The sequence below is a fragment of the Coenobita brevimanus genome, chromosome 11 (assembly GCF_032717465.1).
Source record: "Coenobita brevimanus isolate Jiangsu-jjx chromosome 11, ASM3271746v2, whole genome shotgun sequence".
Lineage (NCBI taxonomy): Eukaryota > Metazoa > Arthropoda > Malacostraca > Decapoda > Coenobitidae > Coenobita > Coenobita brevimanus.
In genome coordinates this window covers 2,988,929-3,012,704 of record NC_136964.1, presented here as the reverse complement: position 1 = coordinate 3,012,704, position 23,776 = coordinate 2,988,929, and the positions used below count along the sequence as shown (strand labels likewise).

Genomic DNA, 23,776 nt, shown 5'->3' with positions numbered 1-23,776 from the left:
GTAATATGGTTATTACACTAAGAGGTAAAGAGTGTAATATAGTTTTTGGTTCCTTTATACGTACGATAATATTTTTCGGGCATTATCTGATTGATTTACATGCAGTAATATTGTTACATCCCCGTCCCACACTGCGACAGGCTCCAACAGCAGTAATTAAGTATATGAAGGACGTTGCCCAGTAAGTTGTTCTTATGGTTAGCCTTTCGGTGTACAACAGTGAGATCAGCTCAGACGTGGTAAATAAACATTGGCTGAAGTTCGCTGTCTTTATTTTCCAAATAATTACACTTAATGCTTCCTAACTTCACTTCACTGTTTTCACAAGTACAGGAGTTATACAATCTTCATTTGCTGCACTGACACTGAACTGACACTGAACTAAACTCAGAGAGAACTGAGAGCTCCTCTAGTCCCTTCCCCATCCTTATAATTATAAGCTTCCTGTATACTAGAATTATCTACTTCATTCTCTGGAAAGCAACAGTTGCCAACTCGGAGACATCCAAAATATGCAGAGTATTCTAACATTACATAACACTCTAAATGCTTTAGCATACAAACTGAAATAATATTACATGATTTGATGAACAATCACATAAAACATTACAGAGAAAAAGAGCACAATAATTAAAGTATAACTTTGCAAGGTACAACTCTCCTCACAAATAGTAAGCTAACTGGTAACTCTGACATGTACCAGAAAAGTTCGCGAATCGTCGGGAATACTGCAGCACTACCAAACTAGCAAATCCTGCTTCTCAACACAACCACCTCCCCAGACCATTGTCGTCCAGACAAAACTACACAATGTATACAAACATAATCCTTAATCCAAACTAAGCATTTAATTATACAAAAAATAATCTTTCAACTCATCAGGTCTTCATCTATGCTGCTTCTGACGACGTCCCTGTTCCTCCACACAGTCCGCTCCTCATGGAGTGTGTTGGTCCTCTTCCTGATTCACTTCTTCCCTAAGGAACTGTCACCATCCTCTTGTGCTTCAGCTCCTTGGTCCTCCTCAACATCATCAGCTGCGGGAGAGCACGATTCCTCGCATACTTCCTAGCTGTACTGTCCAGGCCCATGGTACTGCCACAAACAATTCAAGTGTACCACCTTTGGTTGAGATTTCCTGCCTCCCCGAATCCGGTACATTACGTCTGATAGGTGGTCAAATACAGTGTAAGGCTCGTCCCACGAGCTCTGCAGCTTTGGTGACTGTCCCTTCATCCGCTGATGATTGTATAACCAAACTTTGTCACCATCCTTGAAGCTCGCCTCACTTGCCTTGGCATCATATTGAAAACTTTAGAGCTTCTCACACTTGTTGATATACCTCAGCCAGCCTTTCCTGAAAATGCTTTGCATATCTGAAGGTGTCTGTAGGCAGCTCTTCACCAGGTGGTCTTCTCATTAACAGGTCAACGGGTAAACGTAACTCGTGGACCAACATTAGTTTTGTAGGGGTGTAGCCAGTAGACTCGTGGAAAGCAGACCGATATTCCATCAGCAATGCAGGTAATTTCTTGTCCCATTACGTCAGTCCCTTTATGCAGTACTTGGCCAGTTTTTCTCCCAGAGTCCATTTGAATTTTTTCACCATCTCATTTGATTGTGGCCTTAATGGGGTCATCCAGGTCTTCTTGATCCCCTGTAACTTGCAACACTCACGGAACACGGCAGACTCGAAGTTTTTACCCTGGTCTGAATATACCTCTTGTGGCATCCCAAAATGACAGAAAAGCTGGTCAGCCAACACCTGCGCAACAGTCGTGGCCTCTTGATCAGGGATGGCATAGGCGTCTGGCCACTTTGTGAAGTAGTCCAGGGCGATACAAATTTACCAGTTTCCTCTTTCAGTGAGTAGCAGAGGTCCAGCAATGTCCACAGTGACTTTCCATTGGTGCACCCACTTGGTACAGCTGAAGAAGGGGGCAACCACGTTTCTTGGGTCCCTTCTTGGCACAGTATACCTCACATGCACGACACCACTCTTCAATGTCCTGACGCATGCCAGTCCAGTAGAACCTCTGTCGCAGCCGACTTAGAGTTTTATTCACTCCCAGATGGCCACTAGTGATCTGGTTATGATTCTTATCCAAGATCTCAGACCTCATTTTCTTTGGAACCACCAGTTGTCAGTACTTGCAGAGGGCATCAGGTGTCTCCCACTAATGTTCCAGTAGTCCATGGTTCAAACGAAGAAGGTCCCACTGCCTCCAGTAGCTTGTTCGTTCATGTTTTAAGTTTTCCTACACCTACAGTGCAGGCCGGGCCATACATTGTCCTAGCTCTTGGTTGCAGGGCTGAACCTGGAAACCTCTTCCCAAGATGGTCTCACTGTACTCTGCTACGGCCGATCTAGTACTGGTTGTAAATCTGCATCCTCTTTAGGTCTTCTTCATCCGATGCTGGCCCTGTCACTGCAGCACGGCTGCATTTCTTGCTAAGATTCCTATTCCTACTGCCCTGCTTGCCATCTGTTCTTCCGTCTTCTTGCACACTGTCAATCAAGGTTCTCTTGCACTTCCTCAGTGGTTAGGCTTCTTGGGAAAAACTGGCTGGTTGTTGCCTCTTGTCACCAGCCATTACTAATTTACCCTCATCTTTCTCGTCTTCTGCAGCCTTCTTCTTGCCGTCCTTCTCATTTGGACAGTCATAGCTGCAGAGTTCCACCTCACCACATGTCCAACACCCGTTTGTTGCAATCGTGGGTTTCCTTCCATTGTTCCATTCTTGCTCCTTCCTCCCTTTGGAACAATTTACTTGTGTCCTGGCTTCCCGTAGAACCAGCAATCCTCCAGTCTTCTGTTCCCTCTTCCACTTGTAGCAGTCCTCTTTCCTATGTCCTGGCTTTTCGCGGTGCCTTCAAATTTTTCTGCTTCATGTACATGCCCCATTCTTGCCTTGAATCCTGCACTGCAACCTGCCTGAAAAGTGGATGCACTGGACCTGACATAGGACTCAAACTCTAGAGCCCTGGCTAGTGCTTTTTGCATGCTTCTGGGTTATGCCTGCTTCACTTGCTCATTCAACTCTGCACTATCATGAGCATCGATGAACTGGTCTCTCAGAAGAATAGCCAACAGGTTAGGTGCTGCTCCAGGGTATGCCTTGAATGCCATACTCTCCAGGTGATGAACAAGCTGCTGGAAGGATTCGCCTCGAGCCCGTACGTGGGTCCAGAATCTTTCTCTGTAAACCTGAGTCTGGTACATCGTCCCATATCTGCATTCCAGTACTTCTAAGGACTGATAGTTGTTCCTCTCTACTGACATCTGACCTAGAATTTCCACGTGGGACCCTTGAGGCTAGTAGTCAGCTGCACTGCCCTCTGCCTATCATCCCAACCATTCTGATCAGCAAGTACGATAAGCTTCCCAAAATACTCTACCATCAAATTCCTTAGGTTTCTTTTCAACTGCATTCCCATTATAGCCATGCACTTCACTGGTTTGGGGTCTAAAAACTGGGGCATCATAATGAAGTCCAGGACTTAAAACTTCTGCATTCTGATTATTCAACCCTGTAATGCTACCTTTAGATGCTTGGGATTCATCAAGATCCACCATACACTATCTATTTTTTTTTTTAATGCTCCCTGTACACTAACCTGAGGCTCAGCAATGCAATATTTCTCTACAACCTCAGTTCTCTCCCATATTAACTTCATATGACCGTCAAGATGCTGTCTGCACTCCATCACGTTATTGCTTATCTCACACTTCTACTGCTGTATCTCAGTGTGTACTTCCTCCTTCAACTGTTGTTTTTCTTCCTTCGCTTCCCCCATGAAAGCATCTTGCTGTCCTTGCATCCTCAGTTGTAACTCCTCCTGTTCCTCCTGTAATGCCTCTGGCTGTTCACTTTGTGCTTGTAATAATTGTTCTTTGAGTTCTTTTTGTCCTTCATTTTGTGCCTGTTCCTGTTCACTTTGTGCTTGTAATTGTTCTTCATTTTGTGGCTGTAATTGTTCTTCGAGCTCTCTCTGACATTTATTCTGTGCTTGTAATAGCTTCATAATTGCTGCCAGACATGCCTCCTTCTGCCTAGCTTGGCCTCTTGTCTGTACACCTTCTGCCTCCATGTCAAAGGTCTGACATATTGCAGCACTCTTCTAATGGACCACACTCCTAACACCACTGTTACATTTCACAGACTATAGCAGCAGTAGTTCAGTATGTGAGGGTCATTACCCAGTGAGTCATTCTTCTTATGGTCAGCCTTTCGGTGTACAACAGCAAGATCAGCTCAGGCATGGTAAATACACACTGGCTTAGGTTCGCTGCCTTTATTTTCCAAATAATTACACTTAATGTTTGCCAATTTCACTATTTTCACAAGTACTGGAGTTATACAATCTTCACTTGCTGCACTGACACTGAACTGACACTGAACTAAACTCAGAGAGAACTGAGAGCTCCTCTACTCCCTTCCCCATCTTTATATAAGCTTCCTGTATACTAGAATTATCTACTACATACTCTGGAAAGCAGCAGTTGCCAACTCGGAGACATCCAAAATATGCAGAGTTTTCTAACATTACATAACGCTGTAAATGCTTTAGCATACAAACGAAGTTAAAATGACATGATTTAACAAATAATCACATTAATAAAATATTATAGAGAAAAAGAGCACAATAATTAATGTACAACTTTACAAAATAACTCCCCTCATAAACAGCAGGATAACAGGCAACTCTGACACGTAACAGAAAAATTCGCGAATCGTCGAGAATACTCCAGCACTACCTAACCATCAAATCCCGCTTCTCAACAATATGTAAATCAAGGGTAATAAAGTGCTGTGCAAACCAAGATGGTGGCTAAAGTGCTTTACAAGCATTCATGGTCCCTCGAATGAATTAGGGATGTTTGGAACTTTAGCGGCTTTGGCGCGTGATAGATGTTTTCTTTCATCTCGACAATGGTGGCGACACAGACGAACCTCCACCAGTTTTTCAAGACCAAAAAGAGTGCCAGTTCTACAAATTCACTTAAAAATGTTAAACAGGTGAGGTGAAGTCCCAGAAAAAGCTACAAACAGCTGAGATAAAAGAAAGCGGCAACTGTGACAAAGTATTGTCCATTTATCATGCTGTTTATGTTTATCACACGACAATGAGTGCATTTTTCAATTCATAGGAATATCGAATTTTGGAATTGTTAATTAGCACCCAGAACTAAAAAAAAGGGGAGGGGGGCATAGAGCCAGTTTATATGAAATGGTAATGTCTCGATAGATCAAGAAACCTCCTCAATGGCCTGTAATCAATATTCATATTAGGTTCGCGATTTTGTCATTTTGCCCACCTCATTGAGTTTGGAGAGATTATGTAGACTGAGGAAGATAATGCGAAGAAGATAACACCCCTTTTATTGCAGAGGCAGAACCTTTGGGTTGTCAGCGAAGAGAAGGATGTTGATATCTTAGGTTAATCATGTTTGGTTACTTTAATCCTAGGTTTGTCCCCTTGATAGTGTCCTATGAACTACCCCTTTTCATCTGTCAGGTTTGGATAGAACGTTCCAGCCAGCCCCATTAATGTGGAGTTTACTGTTGTAGAGGGCAGAAATTAGTGAAAACCTGCGGTATTGTGTTTCTCATCTAACATAGATCTTTCATTCCGTTTGAGTTTACTGTAGTTGATGGCCAAGGGTAGTCACATTGGAGGGTAAATATGTTTATTAACCAAGAATACTAATTCCTATGTCATAAGTAAGCCTGGTCAAAATTTGTTCACCCATGACATAACTTAGTTGTAGGAGTGACCAAGTTCCATCAGACAAAAACAAACCGGCTACCAAAGCACATACTTACTGAAACTATTTATCTGAAGAGGATAAAAGGTAAATATACAAAATTATGCCTCTTCAGTTAAGGCATTTTTGCTTGTGGACTTTGTTTTTTGTGCTCTTACTTTACCCAGGAGGCATCATTATGTAGTCATTAAATTGATTTCCATCTATCTATCTATCTATTGTCAGACGCCTCAATCTCATAAGGGGGGGCCAGAGACAAATCGCCTCCATGTCGACCTGTCCAATGCCATTTCACTGCCTTGCTCCCAGCTCACACACCCCTCTATCATATATTTCTCCACTCCATCCTTCCATCTCATTCTCGGCCTCCCTTTTCCCCTCCCCCCACCTCCACCTCACTCGCATACACTCTCCTCATTAGTCTCTCGCTATCCATCCTTTCCACACGGCCAAACACCTCAGTGTATTTCTCCTAACACTTTCTATCACATCCACGTCCACACCACAACGCTCCTTCACTTTCAACGAGGGCCAAGCTTCTCTTTCATATGTTAGAGCTGGTATCACAATGCTATCATGCAGTGACTTTTTTTACTTTCATGCACACTTCCCTGTTCCTTATCACTGTTCTCAAAGAACCAGCAACTTTTCTTCCTTGTTGTACCTTTCAAGCACTTCACCCTCTAAACTTCCATCCTTAATCATTACACTACTCAAGTGCTTAAACGCACTCACATTTTCCATTTCCTCCTCATCCAGTGTCACCTTAAATTCAGTGGCTTCATTTCTCTCGAAGACCATAGCTTTACTCTTCGCTACATTCACCTTCAGATTCCGTTTCTTACATAGTCTTCCAAACTCATTTACGAAGCCTTGCAGCTTCCCTTCGTTTTCACTTAACAATACAGTATCATCTGTAAACAAGAGTACAGGGAGTTTCCAAATGCTGCCCTCTCTCATTAATGCCGCTCCAACATCTACTGCCCTACCTTGTACCTCTTTTATATCTCCATCCATATACAGACTGAACAACAATGGGGACATAACACATCCCTGTTTGAAGTCAACATACAAATAGAAAACTTCACTCAGGTCACTATCCACACACACTGCAACCTTGGCACCCTCATACATACTGGTACTCTTCATAGCATTCAACAACTTCCCATTTACTCCGTATATTCTTAATACTATCCACATTCCATGTCTATCCACCGTCATATGCTTCCAAATCCATGAAGGCTGCATTCAACTTCTTTCTCGTCTCCAGTAACTTTTCCATTAAATACCTAAGAATGATTATCTGATCTTCTCAACCTTTTCCCTTCCGTTCTTCTCCAACTAATTCCTCTGTTATTTCCCTAACGCTGCCAATAAGTATCCTACCATATACTTTTCCTATAACACTAAGACAAATGCTCCTATGATTACCACACACTTCTATTTCCCTTTTTCCTTTGTACAGAAGAGTAATTATACCTGACTTCTAGTCCTCCGGGACTTTACCTTCCTTCAAGGCCAATCTGCACATCTTCCATATCCATTCAACTACTGTCTCTCCCCGGTGCTTCAGCATTTCACCACACACACCATTAATTCCTGGGGTTCCCCATTTCGATTTACTTTCCTTGCTAATAAGTCTTTGATAGTTTCTTCAGTACTTTAATTTATCTTGTAATCCCCACAGCGTGGATGTGCCTTAACATAACTCAGTAAAATTTAAATTTGTGAGAATATAGTACCGTAAATAGGATACCCAGATTGTTGGGGAATTTGAGGTGTTTCTGACCCATACTGCCTGGGTACAGTCATGAGAAAAAGTATCGTTAACCCCAGGACTGCTCGATGCAAAACGAACGTTAGTTGGGCTATGTGGGCGGGTCTTTGCTGTTCACCCCTCCCCTATCTAGTGTTGCCATATCACAATCCCGTTACAAAAGTTGGAATAATGAGCAAGAATGAGCCATATGGCGGGGAAATGTATGAGACGTGTTTGCGATACCCTGAGCGCCCGACGGGGAATGAAACTCGCCAGGTTTATTATCTTCCTTCCGTTCAACATTTATTATCTATGGAATACAACAAATAAATTATTTTGAATGGTATTAAATCTATAGGCATCGACTGTATGTGTGTGTGTGTTTAATGATAATCTAGCAGGGGTGCACGAGTTCATTTGTTTGCTTTAGATGGGTGGTTAAATGCTTCAGATGGATACTTCAGACGTCTACAGGCTGTTTTCGAAGCAGGCCGTGGGTATACAAAATATTAAAGCAATGAGACTGAACATGTATTTTTATTTTCCTTCTACTCAACATTTATAATATGTAGAAAGCAATACATATCATTATTATACTGAAATATACTAAGTTGGCTTGTATCGGCTGAAGTACGAAGTACTATCATACGTCTGGCATGGGTGCACATACTCATTGCCCGTCTGCATGTGTGTTGCCGATTTCAAACCATTCGGTTATATTTTTATTTAATGACTTCGGTGCCGGATAATAAAACGTATTGTCTCTATGCACAGCGGCCAATTCTAGCACAAATTCTAATATCTGTGTCTCACATATCCGACATGGACGGGTTTGAGGTACAAACTTTCCTGTCCCGTCATTCCACAACACTTCGTCGTTGTGTCATTGTGCATAGCTCTGAAGAGTAACGATAGTTTTTCCTATGACTATACTTCTTAATTCTTTCACTCTGTTGATATACTATTTCAGTTTATTCATGTTATCTTCAGTTTTATTCAGCTTCTGAGAAATTTCTCATTGGAGAGGTAAGATAGAGTAGTCCACTTCAGGTGGCTTCACAAGAGCTGAATGTAATCAGCTAGGTTATCAGTAAGTTATAAAAACATGTCACAGGATTGAAGGAGTTAACAAAGCTAAATGAAATAGTCCGGTATTTGACAGGATGAAATAAAAAGGATGTGCTCAGATTGGAGGGGTTTGTTGTATGTGTAAGCACTGCATTATAAAGTCTTTTTGTGTGTGTGTGTCTTTTTCTGTTATGCTCTATAGTCATATATTTTTTGTTTGTTAAATTTTTCTATTATAGGTAGCTGGAATTAAAAGGGGTACAGAACCAGCCAAGACAGTTGAGATGCCATCCAAAACTGTTTAGGAGGCAGTGGCTGAAACTCCTCCAATGACCCACAAAAGAAAGAGGGAGGTGCAGAAGGAAGCATAGAAGGGATAACGTGCTTGAGCCAAAAGGCCTCAAGATTCCTCAGGCCCCGAAGAGCACAGGGTCCCTACACCTGTCGGCTCCCAGGTCTGCCAAGAAATGACTAATTATTGGAACCAAAGGGGAGGCACAGCAGGGAGAAGGGGAAAGTGAGGTAAAATGTGGTTATGCAGTGGTGTTTTAATTGGTCAGAGTTGGTGGTGTGTATGATAAGCCTGTAAGAATTAATTGTACTTCTGTAAGCACCAGAGGGGGGGGGGAGGCTAATGGCTAGACCATCCTATTCAATAACACCTTTGCCATGCAGAAGACTAGATACTTACCCTTATTAGTGTACTGGACAGCACTGGTCTCTCATCGGGCCCTCAATTCTCTCAGAAAGGAGGATAGGGAGGGCGTTGAAGGATATTTATATACTTGAGCAACTCTGCCGCCCATTTATGTTGTTCCCACTGCGTGATAGAATCCCCCACCAGTAGATATGGTTTATGAGAATATAGTAGCAAACTGTTCATAAATCCACCTGCAGGATGATGATAAAGTAAATACTGTACGATTATTAAAGTTAAACTTAAATATTAAATGTACTTGCCCAGTATTTTGATTATATTGATAAATATGTGAATGCCTCTTCCCATATCTCAATAAAGCAGTTTGAACTGTGCTGGTACTAATTTGTAGTTGGACAAGTTCATTTAAGACAATGTAAAGTCGTTACTGTATTTAGTGTAATACAGAATGTTGTTTTTTAAGAAAACTTCAGAAATACTGAGAGTTGATCAGCTCAAGTAAATCTTTATCAGTCATATCATTTAGCTATGAAGAATTAAATGCCATATGTTACATTGTTGCGTGGTAAGGTATGACCACTGCTGTACAGCAAGCTCTTGTTTTAAAAGGATGCATTTGAAAAATCCACCGCATAATGATTTATCGTATAAAGTTTTTTATAACGAGTTCAATGGCGATACGTTGTTGGCCAAGGGTCACTCTTCCAAAAAAAAAAAAGTCTACAAATGTTTCCAACTCACCAAAGCTGGCAATTTTGCTTCACTGCACTTTGCTGCCTGAGTATGACCAATAATATGTCTAAAATCAAGTTTCCAACGCACCTAAAGCTGTAGTTATTTCACTTCACTGCTTGACCTCCAACGCCACACTATTGTTCCATCATTGACACTAACACACCCAATAGAAGCAGGTGCAGAGGCCATCTTGGAATAAACAAACGATTGTAAGCTTGTGTGTTGGTGTTTATGTAAATGAAAATAGCAATCGTATATTGATCTGTGAAGCTTCATATGGGATCACAGTGATCATATAAGTGAAAATGCTATTATGTATTGAAAAAAGATTCAAACTTCTTTCGACATCATACCGATTGATTGTATAATAAGGGTCAACTGTACTGTATTTAGTGTATTACATTTAACAGCTTACTTTCTAAATATGTGATCATTATGATTACGAGACTGATCTTACTGTATATTTCAAACTTACTGGAAATTTTATTATATTTTTCAGGGCACAAAACAGAAGTCTCTCCATCAACGCAACTGAAGAAAAATATTTCTATGAGTATTGCATTGTGGTACAGCTTCAGTATTCGCTCAGATAATTTACAGGTACAGTACTTATTACGGTATCATAATGACTGTAGTTAGAATGTGAGTCAGTTCTAGGGTTGAAGGAGGTGTAGAAGACTTTGTTGACGATGATACGGTAGTGCATTATAGGCTGAAAGTGTACCGGGGGCTTTCATTTTCCTTCAGTTTTTGTCCTCAGAGAAGTTAGGCTTGCTCAAGCCACCTTATAGGCAGCTGGATTATGATGGTGAGGATGATAATTTTTCAGCTTCATTATCATTACAAGGTCTGTTCAGAAAGTATCCGACCTTAGGCTCTAAAAAAATAAATAGCTAACCTACTGAGCTAGGACACTAATCCCCCTCAAAGTAGGCCCCTTCTGACTTGACACATAGCCCAGCGTTCTTTCCACTGCTGAAACATTTTTTTAACGTCGGCTTTCCGCGCAATATCTCCTGCAGGTGCTGCGTAACATTTGGCATGATCTCTTCTTTCGTCTCAAATTGGTAACCCTTCAGCGGAGTTTTGAGTTTGGAGAATTACCAAAAGTCACACAGAGCCATATATGGTGAGTAAGTAGGATGCTGGACCTGTTGGATGTTGTGCCCGGCCAAAAATTCATGAATCAGTTGGGAAGAATGGGCAGAGGCATTGTCATGGTGCAACTTCCAACTTGTTCCTTTCCAAAGGTCTGAGCTCTACTGGTGAACTGTATCATGAATACGTATAGCTTCGATATTGTGATGTTTGTTGACAGTCTGACCTTCTGGTGCTATTCGTGATGCCCAGCACCACGGTAATTGAAAAAATTGTCAACATGCGAGTACATTTCATCTTGTTGCCGACCTGTCGTTTTATTTTTTTATTTTTTGAGACCCTGCATGCTTCTACTAGGGTGACCGTGTGTCACGAATCAAATTCGCGACACTTCCCTTTTGTGAGAAGCCACGAACTATTAGTGGAAAACTCACTGTGTATCGCTCAGTTAACCGTTTCTCTCTCCATTTCGGGGTATACTTTTCAAAACATTCGCCACTGTTTTCAAAAGTGACCGATTTAATGCACGTCACTAAGTGCTGTACTGAGCGATACTATTGTTTCTTTATTGTTCGCCCCCGCTTGCCTTGACCGTTAGAAAATGCGGCCCACTGCTCCTCCTTTGTTCCCACGACTTAGTCAGTCGAGTGTTTGCTTTGATGGAGAGAGGTCCTGTGCTCCAGAAGTGTGAGAGGAGAGGTCAGCTAGCACCCAAGCTCCACAAGATCACAGTTATCCAAGCTCCCACCCCCTGGGTGATACACAGCATTCATCGATCAGTATTTCCTTTTTGTATTTTGTAGTCTTAAGAGTTTAGTTAAGGTGTTTTTTTTCCTAGGCGTAAGTATTTAGCTTTTGTGTGAGTGAGTGAGTGCGGTCTCATTGATTTGATTTGAAATGTAACGTTAAATTTATTTTTGTAATCAATAAATTTAACAGTTCTTTTCCTTGAGCTTAATGTAAAGTAAAATCTTGTTTCATTTCTCCATAATTAAGCTTATTTCCCACATAGCTCCTAGCTTGCATAGACATTTTACTATTCATAACTGGTACTTAGACCAGTCTTGCTGTATTAACTTAAAATCCGTTGTGCCACCTAGGAGTTAAGCATCGGCAAGAACCTGATGTTAGTATTAGTTATTTATTGTCAGGGGTGAAGTAACTTTCTCGAGAGGCTAACAGTACTAATTCAGCATTTGTGAGTAATTAGTCTCTGCTGTGTACTGTTGAGAAAGTTTATAAATTCTCGTTCTTAGAGAATCGTGCGAAGAAGCAGCGTAAAGTAATCATTGCTTGATGTAGCAAGACAATCATTGTCCCTGCTCTTTAATATTATTGAATATTAATATCATATTAAATAATATTTAAGCATTTATATTTTAAAAACACCGTGATATTATAAAAACCCCGTGATAATTGGCGACCTCATTCCAGGATATTAACTCCTAGCTCTAAAGCTATTCACGAGATAGTGCTCACTCGTTCATATTTAGGAATTTATCATTAAAGTTTATAGGCACAAGCTTACTGGTGTTTACCCTTAATTTAGCAAGTGAATTTTGCTTTATCAATCCATAGAGTACTTAACTCTAGTTTATTCTTGGTAATGCCAGACGATTTTATTCGCTCCTGGGTAGTCGCTGTACCCATTGTGTCTATTATTGAGTCTTCCCAGTCATTTACATTTTTGATTTATTCTTTGCCAGTTAACTAGATAAGACTGGTCACCACTAGTTTGTTTCTGTATTCTTTACTTGTGTTTATTAGTATTCGTCGCTAAGCAGTCAGAACTCAATTTCGGTTTGCTTAGTAAATTGAGCTAGCATCATGGCAGCCAGTGCTTATGTACAGGAAGCCAAAGATATGGGTCTCACAGACCCAGAGAAAATACAGAGTTACGTTCTCTCACGGTTTAATTACGAGCAAGAACGTGAGAAAGATGCTCGTGAACGTGAGCGAGAACAGCGCGAATACGAGCGACAACAGCGCGAACACGAGCTAGTACAAGAGCGTGAACAGCGCGAATACGAACGTGAACAACGAGACAGAGAACGAGAAGACGAACGTGCCGAGCGAGAAGCACGCGAGAGACAAGAACTTGAAGTGCTGAAGCTCAAGCGAGATTCCTTGGCTTCAGACACGTCCGGTGCAGTTGGTCCAAGCTCCACGAGCGTTCTCCCTGCACATGTCCTGGCGACCCCACGCATCAAGCTTCCTTCATACAAGGAAAGCGAGCGAATCGAGCCGTACATAGCTCGTTTTGAGGACATGGCAGACATGTATCAACTGGATGAGGCAGCTAAGCGGCTTCAGTTTCTTAGCCTATTTGAGGGCCCTGCCCTCGATATTCTCCACAGAATTCGTTGAGACAATCTCACATATGAGATGATGAAAGCTGCACTCATTAAGGCGTATGGTCTCACAGTTGACGACGCCAAAGTTCAGTTCATGCGAGCTCGTCTCCAAGACAAGGAGACAGCTGTTCAGTTCCTTGATCGTCTCACAGCTTACTTAAATGAGTGGATGGAGAAAGATGAAACTCCTTCCACGTGTGAGGGGATAATTGACCTTATGCTGCGTACACAGCTAGAGAGGTCGTGGCCTGCTGAGCTCATAGCACAGCTTAAGATCTGCCAGGTGAAAGATGCCAGCCAAATGGCAGAAAAGGCTGACGCATTCTTTACTGCATACGGGTATCAAACTCGTAAGCAAAACACCTGGAGCAGAAAAGATACTGCCAAGTCTGGGAAGCCGTCTCAGACTGAATTCCAGGACCAAGGTCGTTCTCAGAGTAATGGCCAAGGTCCAAGCAAACCGCAGAAGGACCAGGGGCAAAATACACAGCAGCCTGAGTGGAAAAGGTACAAGTACCCTAACCAGCAGCAGTATCAGCCACGCAACCGACCGTCGGGACAAACTTTCTCACCACCAGCTCAAAAGAGGCAGGAAGCGAATGCAGCCTTCATTCCTCAGCAGCAGCATGGTGGTCACGTCCCTACCAGTGTGGGTACTTCCCCACAGTTCACTAGTCCCACAGTGACAGTGAACCCCCCTCCACAGATGGCCAATGTTCCATCTTCTCCTCAAGGCACAATGTTTGCCGCATCAATTCAGCAGCCTCATGAGTGGCTAGCTGCTTCCTCCACAGGCCCCCCGACAGGTGACAGTACCTTCCTTGTCCAGCCAGGGTTTGTGGGAGGCATTCCTGTGAAGGTCCTGAGAGGCAATGGTTCCTCAGGTTGCTCTGTCAAGCGGAGTCTAGTTCGGCTTGAGCAGTATACAGGTCGACAGATCCATGCAAACCTTATTGATGGATTAGTGAGATTGTTCCCTGAGGCATGTATCCAGGTGGCATCTCCATTTTATACTGGTACGACACTTGCAGTTGTCATGCCAGAGCCTCTATTTGACCTTATAGTCGGCAATATTCAAGGAGTCAAGGATAGTTGCTCCGATGATGATGCTACTCAGACTTCGGCTGCTGCAGTAACACGAGCCATGGCTGAGACTCCAGACTGTGTCACCCCAGTGATCATTGAATCGCCGCAAGATCTGATGTGTAGTCAACTTGTTGTGCAAGAACAACATTCTGACCCAACACTTGCTGCCGTGCGGAACAAACAAAAGGGTCGAGTGATTAAGTATTCATGAGGAGGTCGAGCCAAGTTCCTTCGCAAACAAGGACGGCTCTACCATGAGTCACGAACACCCGAGGGCGAGGTTCGACTGCAGTTTGTCGTCCCCGCCAAGTACCGCCAAGCAGTGTTAGAATGGGGTCATTGTTCAGCCTCAGGAGGTCACATGGGGAAAAGGAAAATCCAGGGCCGTATCCAAGCTGACTTTTTCTGGCCAGGGATGGGACGAGACATAGATAGATTTGTCCGTTCCTGCAGTGTGTGTCAAAGTAACACCACTAATCAGGGACATGTCCTTCCTGTGCTGTTCGTAACCACACCTGTAGTCTCTGAGTCAGTATAGAGACAGGGTAGTGGTGAAGTGGGTGCAGACCTGACGTCTCGCCCATTGGCCCCACAGGACACATTATGTCCAGGGCCTGTACATACATATTATGTACCGTAAGTTAAGGGGGAAGTTGAGAGGCAACTCGAGGCTATGGAAGACCCGAGTTTGCACAAGGATTCTCAGCTCCCCGATACTAATATAAGTACCGTAGGTTAAGGGGGAAGTTCGAGAGAGAACTCCGCAGAGGCAACTCGAGGCTATGGAAGACCTGAGTTTGCACAAGGATTCTCAGCTCCCCGATACTAATATAAGTACTGTAGGTTAAGGGGGAAGTTCGAGAGAGAACTCCGCAGAGGCGACTTGAGGCTATGGAAGACCCGAGTTTGCACGAGGATTCTCAGCTCCCCGATAATAATATAAGTACTGTAGGTTAAGGCATTTCCTCCCATTTTCTATTTTAGTTGGTGATGGGCGAATAATATTTCACCAGGATAGGCATCCTCTGTCGGAAATTTAGGAATAAAGGTCAAGGACCCGTGTGCAGTTCAAGGCTATGGAAGACCCGAGTTTGCACAAGGATTCTCAACTTGCCGACCATAATCGTGTGCTATAATTAATGGCGACCTCGATTGTACGTCGTAGCACTGACTGCTAGGCAGAGGGAGTAATTGTAACATAATAAAATTTTGTCTTATTGACACTTTTGATGTTTCACCTCAATTAATTTTGCAGGTACAGCAATGGGCGTAGCAGTTTTGCTGTGTGGGCCAGCTGATCATCTGCCGCACGCTGCCGCCTCTTCTCCTCTGCCTTCGTGGTCGCCATATTATTTACTGTGTCATTTTACGCGTAGGTACAATTACACTACAACTGTCACACCTACACCGTGTATTACATACACCACGCTACACAACAATTAGTTGTCAGTGTAAATGTAGCGAATTTTCGCTCAGTTTGACCTGAGTACAGGATTTTCACCATCGTCACGGAGTTTTTCCCTCAAGCTTGCTTCTATTAACGTAAATACGAGGTTTTTTTCGCTCACTGGCGACTGCGACTTTCTCCTGTAGCAAGATAGCACACACACCACAGTGTGAATCTTGTGTGACTGAGTTAGGATGTGTACATATTGTTACATAGCCTATGATTTCATCATCCTTTGTGTAATTTTAACGCACAGTTGCTGCATGTTTGATCACGAGCGTGTTCTGCCTCAGTCCCCCCCTTCTACCGTTATAGTAGAGTAAGTCGTTCTCTCTGTTATTCAAAGCGGGATTGTCAACTCTTTGTCCCCATGGCTTCATTTGCGCGTCCTTCTTACAAGTTATATCAAGCTCTGCCAGCCCCTATATAATGAGCTCAATCTCTGCATCATTGCCACTTAGATCTGCTCCTCATTTTGTTCACATCTCTGTCCTCCCCTGTACAGATATTATTATTGTGAGTGCTCAAGAAATCTCCAAACATCTAGCAGCTGTGTGTAATTTGAGTATAAGTGTTATTGCATTTTTTCTTGTACTGTGTAGCATAAGGTTGATTCTTAGGCCTAGTGAGGTTTTTGATTATTGTTGGGTTTTATGTCAGTCATTTTTGATAATAGTTTGTATCTGTAATAATTTATCTGGCATTCACTGAGTATTATCTGGTATCTCATTTTATCAGGGCTGACTTAGATAAATTTACTCTTGCTAATTTCGTGTTAATAGAGGCTATTGCAGTTAACCATATATTTAACCTGTTTATTTGCCATTACATTATCCTTATGAGTCCTGAATGTATTGTTGTTAGTTTGAGCATTAAACTTTAACTTGTAATTTTACCTAACTTTTTTGTTTTGAACCTGGACCTTTACGGGACAGTAGTGACTCTTAGTATTCTCACTTAAAGTGTACGTTATCTTTCTCTGTTCCGTAACATAAATTTGGCGACCTCTTATCAGGATATTCAGGATATTATCATAAGGATATTGATTGATATTTTGTGACTGTTACTTATTAATTATGTCTACTATTACTACACTTGATGAAGCCAAAGATTTTTTGTCAAATGTGCAAACAGTGTGTGATGTAGAAAACAGAACAAAGAATGAACTTAAGCTTGTTGCTCAACAATTGGGAATTGTTGTTCGCTCTCATCATTCTAAAGATCAAATTGTTGACATGATTAATGAAAGCTTGTTTAATGTAACTCCTCCAAATGAGCAAACGCAGATTGAATTAGCTAAGTTACAGCTAGCCCTGCAGGAGGCCCGTGCTAAGGAGGCTGAGTTTCACGCACAAGTTGAATTTGCTAGGATTCAGGCAGACCATGAGTATCGCATGAAACAATGTGGAACTGGATCATCTAGCTCTGATGATTTTGATGTGGCTAAAAATGTTAAACTTGTCCCTCCTTTTAATGAAACTGATTTAACAAAGTATTTTCAGTTGTTTGAGAGGGTAGCTACAGGTTTTAATTGGCCTAAAAAGTATTGGCCAGTACTCCTTCAAACTGTTCTCACCGGTAAAGCTCAAGTAACTTATGCATCTTTGCCTCAGGATCAATCTGATAATTATGATGTAGTTAAGAGCTTGATTCTTAAGGCCTATGAGCTTGTTCCTGAAGCCTATGGAGTAAAATTTAGGACAACTTACAAGCAAGATAAGCAATCCCATGTTGAGTATGCAAAAATCAAAGAAGATCTGTTAGAGCAGTTGTTAAATTCTAAGAATGTGGATTCTGATTTTGACAAATTTAAGCAGATGATTTTGCTGGAGGATTTCAAAAGGTGTATTTATAAAGATGTAAGCCTATATCTTGATGAGAAAAGAATAGATAATTTGTCTGATGCTGCAGTTTTAGCTGATGAGTATGTTCTCACTCACAAGAGATATTCTAGAGAAAAAGGGAAAGCTGAGAGTAAGTACGTTGCCTCTACTCAGAGTACAGGTAACAGGAAAGAGAATAAAGATGATGTTTCTCAGGAAGTAAATACCAGCTTCACCTCTAGATTTCAGAAAAGTAAATGTACTTATTGTAGTAAGCTTGGTCATACTACGGAGAGATGTTTCAGGAGACAGCGTGATGTGAACAAAAAGGAGTCTTTAAATATTCAGTCAATTGGTCAAGTGTCCACTCTTGAGAGTTCCCAGAATTCTTTAACTGAGTTAACTGAACCTGCTTTGAGGGGTAACTTAAATTCTCATGATGGAGCTCCTCTTTTGAGCAGTAACGTGGGTGACACTCTCAAGAGTTCATGTGCTCATTTCCTGTCTGATGGTTTTGTCAGTCCTCTGGACAATAATGATAGGAAATCAGTTAAAATATATCGTGATACAGGTGCTTGCCAATCCCTTATGCTGACCAGTGTTCTAGGCTCTAATGTTAATTCCTCTGATGAAACTGTAATCTTACAAGGTGTAGGGAATAATTACTTCTCTGTCCCTCTGTGCAGAGTGAATTTAGAGTCTGGTTTTGTTAATGGTTCTGTTATGGTTGGGTTGGTTGAGACACTCCCAATGTCAGGTGTAACTTTCTTACTTGGAAATGATATTGGTGGAAGTCAAGTGTGTCCAGTTCCTCAGTTGTCTGGTGAGCCAGTGGCTGCGTCCCAGGATTGTGATGTCCCTGATGTGTTCCCTGCATGTGCTGTCACTAGGGCTAAGTCTAAAGTTACTGGTGATTTAGAGGATAATGATGATGATGATGTTATCCTAGCTGACACTTTTCTTGCTAATTTGGACCACTCACCAGATGAGGCAGTACCCCGTAGTGTTGATAATTTGTCTCGTCAAGAGTTGGTTGAGTTGCAGGTTGCTGACCCTGAGTTGAAAGGTCTAGCAAACTCTGCTTACAGTGAAGAAGAGTCAGCCGGTGCTTCTACTTGTTATTATGTAAAGTCAGGAGTACTTATGAGGAAGTGGAGACCCCCAACAGCATCAGCCGACTGTGAATGGGAGGTTGTACATCAAGTTGTCATCCCTCGTGTTTGTAGGCAGGATATCATTAGAGTGGCTCATGATTCCAGTTTGGCAGGACACCTTGGAGTGAGGAAGACTGTGGCACGCATTTTGAAACACTTCTACTGGCCAGGTATCTTCAGGGATGTTTCCTGGTATTGTAAGTCTTGTCACACCTGTCAAGTTGTGGGGAAGTGTAATCAGACCGAAAAGGTTGCACCTCTAGTTCCCATTCCTCCTTTTGAGGCGCCTTTCACCCGTGTGTTGGTGGATATTGTGGGCCCTCTTCCTAAGATTTCTTCAGGATATTCTTATGTGTTGACCATGATTGATATGGCTACTCGTTATCCTGAAGCCATTCCACTTAGAAATATCTCAGCAAAGAACGTAGTTAAGGAAATGCTAGGGTTCTTCACAAAGTTTGGTCTGCCCAAGGAGGTACAGTCAGACCGGGGAAGTAATTTCATGTCAAATGTTTTCAAGCAGTCCCTGAAAGAGTTGGGGATCACCCAGATCACGTCATCAGCTTACCATCCCCAGACCCAAGGAGCGTTGGAGAGATATCATCAAACACTCAAATCGATGCTCAAGAAATACTGTTTGGAACATCAGAAAGACTGGGATAAAGGTCTTCCATTCGCTGTGTTTGCCGCAAGAGGATCTCCAAATGAATCACTGGGCTTCTCACCTTTTGAACTACTGTTTGGCCATGAAGTAAGAGGACCCCTTAAGTTACTCAAGGAATGCTGGCTGTCGGAGGAAGATGACGTCAACCTGCTGGAGTATGTGATGAAGTTCAAAGACCGGCTGTCCACTGCTTTACAGCTGGCGAGAGAGAATTTGGGAGCTGCTCAGGAGAAGATGAAGACTTGGTATGATAAGAAGTCCAGGTTACGCCACTTTCAGCCAGGAGATCAGGTTTTGATTCTGCTACCAGTTCATGGGCAACCTCTTCAAGCCAAGTTTAGTGGCCGTTATTTCGTGGAGAAGAAACTCAGTGATGTCAACTATGTCATCGCCACACCAGATCGTAGAAAGAGCAAGCAACTATGTCACATCAACATGCTAAAGTTATATCACAGGCGGGACGAAAATAATCCAGTCTGCACTGTAGCTGTTCCACCCGAGTCTACAAGTGAAGTTCTCCCATGCAGCATGAGCCTGAGTGATAGTTTGGGGAAGAATCCTGATATCATGAATGATCTCCAGACTAAGCTTTCTCATCTACCTCCCAAGGAAAGGCAGGAGTTTTCGGCATTACTGCAGGAGTCCCCGCAAGTGTTCCGTGCCACTCCAGGAAGAACCACTGTGTTGATACATGATGTTGATGTTGGAGACGCAAAGCCAATTAAATTGCCTCCTTACCGTGTGAACCCAGTGAAAGTTCCTCTCATCCAGAAGGAGCTTGGCTACCTGTTGGACCACAAGATGTTTGAGCCCTGTCAGAGCGAGTGGAGTTCTCCTGTCACTCTGGTCCCTAAGCCAGGTGGGTCACAGCGGCTTTGCATTGACTACAGACGTGTTAATCAGATAACCAAAACAGACACTTACCCTCTCCCTCAAGTGGAAGATTGCATAGACAAGATCGGAAAGGCTAGGTACATAAGTAAGTTTGATTTGTTAAAGGGATACTGGCAAGTACCTATGACTGAACGTGCTAGGGAGGTCTCATGTTTTGTAACATTAGGAAAGACATTTGCATGTTCTGTAATGCCATGTACAGATTGTTTTAGAGTAATAAGAAATTTCCTTTGTAAATTTCTTTTTTCTTTGTGGGGAGGTGTTACATAGCCTATGATTTCATCATCCTTTGTGTAATTGTAACGCACAGTTGCTGCATGTTTGATCACGAGCGTGTTCTGCCTCAGTCCCCCCCTTCTACCGTTATAGTAGAGTAAGTCGTTCTCTCTGTTATTCAAAGCGGGATTGTCAACTCTTTGTCCCCATGGCTTCATTTGCGCGTCCTTCTTACAAGTTGTATCAAGCTCTGCCAGCCCCTATATAATGAGCTCAGTCTCTGCATCATTGCCACTTAGATCTGCTCCTCATTTTGTTCACATCTCTGTCCTCCCCTGTACAGATATTATTATTGTGAGTGCTCAAGAAATCTCCAAACATCTAGCAGCTGTGTGTAATTTGAGTATAAGTGTTATTGCATTTTTTCTTGTATTGTGTAGCATAAGGTTGTTTCTTAGGCCTAGTGAGGTTTTTGATTAATGTTGGGTTTTATGTCAGTCATTTTTTATAATAGTTTGTATCTGTAATAATTTATCTGGCATTCACTGAGTATTATCTGGTATCTCATTTTATCAGGGCTGACTTAGATAAATTTACTCTTGCTAATTTCGTGTTAATAGAGGCTATTGCAGTTAACCATATATTTAACCTGTTTATTTACCATTACATTATCCTTATGAGTCCTGAATGTATTGTTGTTAGTTTGAGCATTAAACTTTAACTTGTAATTTTACCTAACTCTTTTGTTTTGAACCTGGAACTTTACGGGACAGTAGTGACTCTTAGTATTCTCACTTAAAGTGTACGTTATCTTTCTCTGTTCCGTAACAATATATATATATATATCCACAAATTTTTTCCCATAAGGAAATAATTTATTTTTGTAGGGGTGTAATGTCACGAATCAAATTCGCGACATTTCCCTTTTGTGAGAAGCCACAAACTATTAGTGGAAAACTCACTGTGTATCGCTCAGTTAACCGTTTCTTCTCTCCATTTCGGGGTATACTTTTCAAAACATTCGTCACTGTTTTCAAAAGTGACCGATTTAATGCACGTCACTAAGTGCTGTACTGAGCGATACTATTGTTTCTTTATTGTTCGCCCCCGCTTGCCTCGACCGTTAGAAAATGCGGCCCACTGCTCCCCCTTTGTTCCCACGACTTAGTCAGTCGAGTGTTAGCTTTGACGGAGAGAGGTCCTGTGCTCCAGAAGTGTGAGAGGAGAGGTCAGCTAGCACCCAAGCTCCACAAGATCACAGTTATCCAAGCTCCCACCCCCTGGGTGATACACAGCATTCATCGATCAGTATTTCCTTTTTGTATTTTGTAGTCTTAAGGGTTTAGTTAAGGTGTTTTTTTCCTAGGCGTAAGTATTTAGCTTTTGTGTGAGTGAGTGAGTGCGGTCTCATTGATTTGATTTGAAATGTAACGTTAAATTTATTTTTGTAATCAATAAATTTAACAGTTCTTTTCCTTGAGCTTAATGTAAAGTAAAATCTTGTTTCATTTCTCCATAATTAAGCTTATTTCCCACATAGCTCCTAGCTTGCATTGACGTTTCACTATTCATAACTGGTACTTAGACCAGTCTTGTTGTATTAACTTAAAATCCGTTGTGCCTTCTAGGAGTTAAGCATCGGCAAGAACCTGATGTTAGTATTAGTTATTTATTGTCAGGGGTGAAGTAACTTTCTCGAGAGGCTAACAGTACTAATTCAGCATTTGTGAGTAATTAGTCTCTGCTGTGTACTGTTGAGAAAGTTTATAAATTCTCGTTCTTAGAGAATCGTGCGAAGAAGCAGCGTAAAGTAATCATTGCTTGATGTAGCAAGACAATCATTGTCCCTGCTCTTTAATATTATTGAATATTAATATCATATTAAATAATATTTAAGCATTTATATTTTAAAAACACCGTGATATTATAAAAACCCCGTGACACCCTGCTTTGGTTTCTGGGTCATACCCATACACCCAAGTCTCATCTCCGGTGGTAACAGTCTACAGAATGTCTGGACTGCGATTTGCATACTCCCACGTCTTAAGCAACGTTCTTCCAAGAAAAGCACTCATAATGAAAGCGACGAAGCACCTGCAGGAGGTACCGAAATCCGACTCTGCAAAATGTTTCAGGCCCTGGAAAGAACGCTGGGCTACGTGTGTCAAGTCAGAAGGGGCCTACTTTGAGGCGGATTAGTGTCCTAGCTCAACAGGTTAGTTTTTTTTTTTTTTTTAGAGCCCAAGGTCGGATGCTTTCTGAACAGACCTCGTATGTGTATGGAAGAATAGTTCAGCAGTACATTGGTGAAAAAGATGGCATAGAAAGAGAAGTGACTGAGATACTGAGAGAGGTATGTCATGGGGACGAAAACCCGGAAGTCATTGTCATGGTCTGGCTCTGTGGAAGTTATAACCAGGAGGGAGGAGAGCGCTAGAAGATTAGTCACGAATTTTATTAGAATCATGAAGTGAATAATCTGGAGTATGTGTGGATGGTGAACTGAGTTCTCTCTGAATGTTGGATTGAAACTGGGATGTGTCACTGTATACAGGTGGAGTTGTAAAGAGATACAAGGTGGCGCAGTGGATGTCGGAGCTACCCTAATGAGACAGGGCAGTGTTTGGAAACGTCCTGTTCTGTTGTTTGCAGATGATACTGTATTGTTAAGTGAAGACGAAGGGGAGCTGCAAGACTTACTGAATGAGTTTGGGAAAGTGTGTAAGAAACGGAATCCAAAGGTGAATGCAGGGAAGAGTAAAACTATGGTCCTCAAGAAAAATGAGGTCACCGAATGCACAGTGAGGTTGGATGATGAGGAAATGGAAAATGTGAGTGCATTTAAGTACTTGGGTCGTGAGATGAGTAAAGATGGAAGTTTGGGTGATGAAGTACTTGAAAGGGTACACCAAGGAAGAAAGGTTGCTAGTTATTTTAAAGCAGGTACAAGAAATAGGGAAGTGAGTATGGAAGTAAAAAAGTTGCTGCATGTTAATATTGTGATACCAACTTCAACGGATGGAAGTGATGCTTGAACCTTGTTGGAAGA

At 42.0% G+C, this 23,776-nt stretch overlaps 1 protein-coding gene across 1 annotated transcript in view; it reads left to right on the top strand.

Moving 5' to 3' along the window:
* The first annotated feature begins 4,935 nt into the window (after positions 1 to 4,935).
* The window catches only part of LOC145411596 (uncharacterized), a 35,923-nt gene continuing 17,082 nt past the window's right edge, over positions 4,936 to 23,776 (top strand). The window contains exon 1 of the mRNA XM_080281609.1: positions 4,936 to 5,022. Coding sequence (XP_080137735.1) covers positions 4,936 to 5,022 — 87 coding nt within the window. The remainder of the gene's footprint in view (positions 5,023 to 23,776) is intronic.